The sequence below is a fragment of the Formica exsecta genome, unplaced genomic scaffold, assembly GCF_003651465.1.
Source record: "Formica exsecta isolate Colony F162 unplaced genomic scaffold, ASM365146v1 scaffold38, whole genome shotgun sequence".
NCBI classification, from domain to species: domain Eukaryota; kingdom Metazoa; phylum Arthropoda; class Insecta; order Hymenoptera; family Formicidae; genus Formica; species Formica exsecta.
In genome coordinates this window covers 279,901-284,876 of record NW_021851042.1, presented here as the reverse complement: position 1 = coordinate 284,876, position 4,976 = coordinate 279,901, and the positions used below count along the sequence as shown (strand labels likewise).

Sequence of the window (4,976 nt, the reverse complement as noted above, 5' to 3'; positions counted from 1 at the left end):
ATTCTAGCAGACAGTACTCGCAGATTCGCGCGGCGTTTAGCGAGTATCTGGTTTGTAAAATTTTTGCCCCTCGATTTGGAAGAGAATAGAATTCCATAGCAGAAATTGCACATTCGCATTTCAACGTACGAATATCGACTTTGGGGATGGAGGGATTAGCGTAGTTGAACCCCTTTTGTTTAACCTTCTCAAATTTCTTGGCGCCGCTCGGCCATAATAGAGAGGCTCACTATAAACGACCCACCTCCTCTTACGATTGAAAGACTCGCGCGAAGGCGAAGGGCGTTATCTTCAATCCCCCGTAATTCAATACCTGTTCAAATTCGATTCTGCGAGAGCGTAATTCGCGAAAATCGGTATCCTCCTAGCCCGCTGTTTCAGAGGGCTGTAATCCAGGATGGGCAGCACCGCAGTCGTGTTGTGGACGATCGTCACGCTCGACCTCGTCGACCTCGGCCGCGTCTTTCTTCCCTCGGCTCTTCGTCGCGAGCGCAGAAACGAGAGCACCGCCACTATCAGGTAATAGACGAGCTCGACAGCGCTGAGCAATGAGCCGCCCAGAAATAAGCCGATTATGCCGCCGAAAGACACTGCAAGGAGGTATGTAAATCGAGGGCCGAGTTATTAATATGGTGATCGTGGCAAAACACTCGATGATAATGACGTCGGCGGGTTCGGATCAGCATCAACACAGGTCGGTTAAGCGCAATGTTGGCTTTAATTTCCCGCGATGTTAACTCGTATGATCTCTCGATAGTGATTTTCCTGGCTCCCCTCGCGATAAAATCGCGAATAATATTCAGCGAGATAGCCGTAAACAAGAGGCGTAAACATTTTGAATAAGAAACACGGAAGAGCAATGAATTCGTAACTCGGGGGGTATCGGGTATCTCGCGGGACTCGTTACGCGGGCGAACCGCCGCGGAACGCGGTTAATAGAGATAGGGAAATAATTAAGGCGCCGCAAATTAAAGTTCTCCGCGAGTCTAGAGAAGCGAGCTTGAATAAAGCAGCATTTTTCGCGAGCAGTTTTTCCATGCGTTTTCGGTTTCTCCACCATTTCGTCTCTATAAATTTCTCAAATCCGACGCGATCCGACTCCCTCGACGTATTTTAATAGCAAAATTTCAGATTAATTGTAATTTGATATCTTTTTTCCGAAATAGAGAAAAAGATTGTTGAATAAAAATTAATATTCAGTAATTATCTTTTATCATTTTTCTACAAGTATATACACGGAAAACATTTGGCAGAAAGAGAATGTAATACACGCAACAAATGTATCTGTAAGAAAAATTGCAGAGGGAGAGAGAAACTTACCGAGGAGATCCATTTGCGTGAAGACTATATCTGTTTTGTAGCGGAAACTAGTTTGCCCTATGTAGTGCACGTCTAAGATAATGTCGTTTATGTTCTGTAGCGGCACATTAGAAAACTGGCCGCCGTAGAGATAGTAGTCGCATTCCGGCGAACATTTGCAAATCATGCTAGAAATGCTATGCGGGATCTTGTCACCGAAGTAAACGATATAGTCATTGAACAGATCTTGTATCATCATATGCGTGTTATAAAAAGAGCAAAATGTTGATTAATTTTATATTTAAAAGATACGTTTATATACATACTAAGGCAAGTAAAAAAATGAAGGAACTTTTTTATTTCTCCAGTGACTCGTTTATGACTTATCATAATTTCAAAGTGTGTTTTGAGTGTTTTATGTGTTTTAAGTTCTGGTTTGTTGTTTAACTGTTTTTATCGTGATTTTATATCAATTTAAAATGAGTGCCCTTCAACTATCAAAGAAGAAATGCGAGAATAGTGATATGTTTTCTTCATTCAAAGAAGATGAGAATAGCAGAGATTATTCGCAGATTGCAACAACAATATGGTGAACGTTGTCTAAGTTGCAGCAAGATCTATGAGTAGATAGATCGTTTTAAAAATGATCGAATTTCTGTCTACCTGAACACTTCATCTCAAACAAAAATTTGACTATTTTTAAAATAATCTATCCACTCGTAGATCTTGTTACGACTTAGACAACTCTCACCATTTTGCTGCAACTTAGGATCTGTTTTTTATAGCTGAACTAAGCTGAACTGGCTGCACTAGTTCTGAGCTTATTTTTCTCCTTCTAATGTGGAGAGATAAAGATAAACTCTGAATTAGTGCAACTAGTTCAGCTATAAAGAACAGAGTCCTTGACATCTTTCAATGACATATCATCATTTTGAACACACAAAGATACTTTGAAGTTGTGATAAATCATAGAGCAGTCAGTGCCAACAATTTGTTCGGGAATTGCCCTAGTATATACAAGACAGAACGCGGGATATGTCCCTATAGAGAAATTCCTCCCTCACCGTTGTAATTGAGCAGGCAGATAAAATCCTCGATGGTGCAGTCGCGATAGTGAGCGGCTGAAACAGTTTACAGTACTCGTCATGCACGCGAATTCGACCTTTGAAGGAATACGAAAGATCATACTTGCGGGGAACAGGAAGGACGGATTGCAGCCGCAATACTTGGTGACGTAATTGCGTTTGCAGAGTGAGAGACAGGTCTCCTGATTGTACTCGCCTGACTCGTCATACCGGCACGGTTGCCTGTCGCGGTCCAGCTCGAGGACGCGCTGAGTGGCGTATCCGGAAACGCATTCCAAGGATAGGCTAACCAGCGAGCCTGACGGTATCATGGTGCCACTGTTGGGCCAGACATGCGGCCCGTTTATTATCACCACGACACTGCCAATCATCTCTGTAATGCGAGATACGTTTGGATTACGACCGATTCTTGAGCTTCACGGGTTTCATCTTCGATTTTTCGTCGAGGGAGGTGGGGGGAGGGGAGGAAAATGTCTACCTTCTAGTCGACAGAGCAGAGCTTGAGCTGAAAGATTCCTTTACCTTTAGCGGCGACATTTCAATAACTGCCTCGCAACACGGCGCCGATACATCGATTTTGCAGTTTACGATAAATCCCATTCCCCATTTCGCGCTCCGAGGTAATAAAGGAACGACATTACGATGGGACGCGGGATGACGTCGCGTCGTTCCATTCAAAACGCGTCCGACGGTGGCTTTTCGCGAGGATATTAAAATCATATTTGCGAGATTCTCTCTAGCGCGTTTGCATAACGACGGATTAGTAACGATACGTCGTTGGTGTACTTTGTCATTTAGCGGATCTCGGTGGAAATAATATTAGTTATTAATTCGCCGCACGGTTTACCCGAGTTTACGTTTTGTTTGTCATTATATATATATCTCCCTCTCCCCATCCCCCTCTCCTCTCTGGCTTGGATTTATGCTAAATGTTTGTTCAAATAATGCGTTTATCTCCCTTTGTCGCGATAATGCAATAATAAACACATAATATATATGATGATCTAAACTGATATGCGTACAATTTACTTGAAAATGCATGAATGTCGTAATCAATGAAATAATCTAAATAAATAAATAAGTATATATATGTATGTATAATTGCGCAATCACATGTCTATGCGAATTATATCGAAATTTTCTCTTATCATTTCATATTACATCAGGAAAATTTCCAATTTTCTGATGTAGCCAGGCGAGCCTTCGAAGCAACTTTCCCCAAGATTTCTTTGATTCGCGTCGATCAAACTCTGAATCTTTCAACATGATACAACGCGAAGGCGATACCCAAGGGCGTGACTGGAAGGCGAATCAGCGCTCGATTGGCCGCATTTCCAAATTTCCAGAGCAATTTATTTGATGCGATCGCGCATGTTTTTCTCTTTTTATTTATTTTTTCTTTTTTTTTCGGCAAAATATGTAACTTGCTCTATCCGATCCATATGGCTCGTTCCTCCGTATCGCTACACGTAGAATATTACACGATCGGTTTTGCCAATATCCTTACCGGAATTCGGCGGCTTCGTTATGTTTCCCAGATGAATCGTAACCTTGACGCCGCTCCATTCGCCGTAGCCAGATGCTCTTCGTGGTCGCGATTCCGTGGGATCCGCCGGGGACATCACCGCCATTTCCGAATTGAACGAGTAACAGAAGCCATACTCAGTCTTCTGCACCTCGAAGATCTCGCAGCAATTGCGATCGGCATTGCGCCACCAGCAGGTGGACATCAATTGGTCGCAGGACGGCATCACCTCGTGCAATACCTGAGTTATGTTGATACCTGTCCGGTGTTAAAGATCATCGTCAGTGAGAAGAATGCAAAAAATGCCGAGAATAATCCTGATTTAAATAATCTTATCAAAAAATTCGTATATTATATGAGATAGGTTTTATCTTGTTTTCGAATAAAGCGTTAAAAATCGAACCGGAAAAGTGAAGGAAAACATAATTATAAGTAGTCTGCTTCGAAAAGAGGGTGTATCCTACCCGAGAGACTGCGCACATTATGATTCTTCAGGAAATCCAGCTCATCGAAATCCCCGAAGGTTATTATGGAAAGCCTGCCCAGTATCTTACGGAAAGTCTCGAGACTCGCCTCATCCGTATCATTAGGAAAGATCCTCGGTTCAAGCTCGAGGACCCGGTTCCAATCTACGCGGTCGCTCGGGCAAAGGGTCACGCTGGGGAAGGGCAGTTTCGAATTTTCGTAGTGCATCGATTCGATGCCGATCGACGTCGGCGCGGCCTAGACAAATTTACACGTATCGATATTCTATAAAACCAGATAAAAGTCATTGCATATCCTTTATGTTTCGATATAATTGATGGTCCGAATCCTTGAAGGATCGTCCATGTATGTATTATCGCCACCTTTTTCGTACGTGATTTACCTGGAATCTAAGCGCCAGCGAATAAATGACGTTGCTGGCGATCGTGGAGGACACGATGAATAGCAGGAACCACAGGAACCGCTCGATCACGTGTAGATCGGGATCGACAACGTATCGAAGACCGTGAAGAGTCGTGTGCCTGCAAAAGTAGCGCAACGCTTGCAAGATCGTGTCGAATTGCTTGCCCCGTCTTTTCTTC

The 4,976-nt window shown here is 43.1% G+C and overlaps 1 protein-coding gene across 1 annotated transcript; it reads right to left on the bottom strand.

The window, feature by feature from the left end:
- Window positions 1-306: 306 nt before the first annotated feature.
- LOC115239408 (pickpocket protein 19-like) lies at window positions 307-4,738 on the bottom strand. Its single transcript, XM_029813913.1, has 5 exons — window positions 4,374-4,738; window positions 3,892-4,167; window positions 2,488-2,757; window positions 2,364-2,420; window positions 307-590 (listed from the first exon to the last, which is right to left on the bottom strand). Exons 1-5 carry the CDS (start codon window positions 4,600-4,602, stop codon window positions 307-309), a joined length of 1,116 nt encoding a protein of 371 aa, XP_029669773.1. The 5' UTR covers window positions 4,603-4,738.
- Window positions 4,739-4,976: the final 238 nt, after the last annotated feature.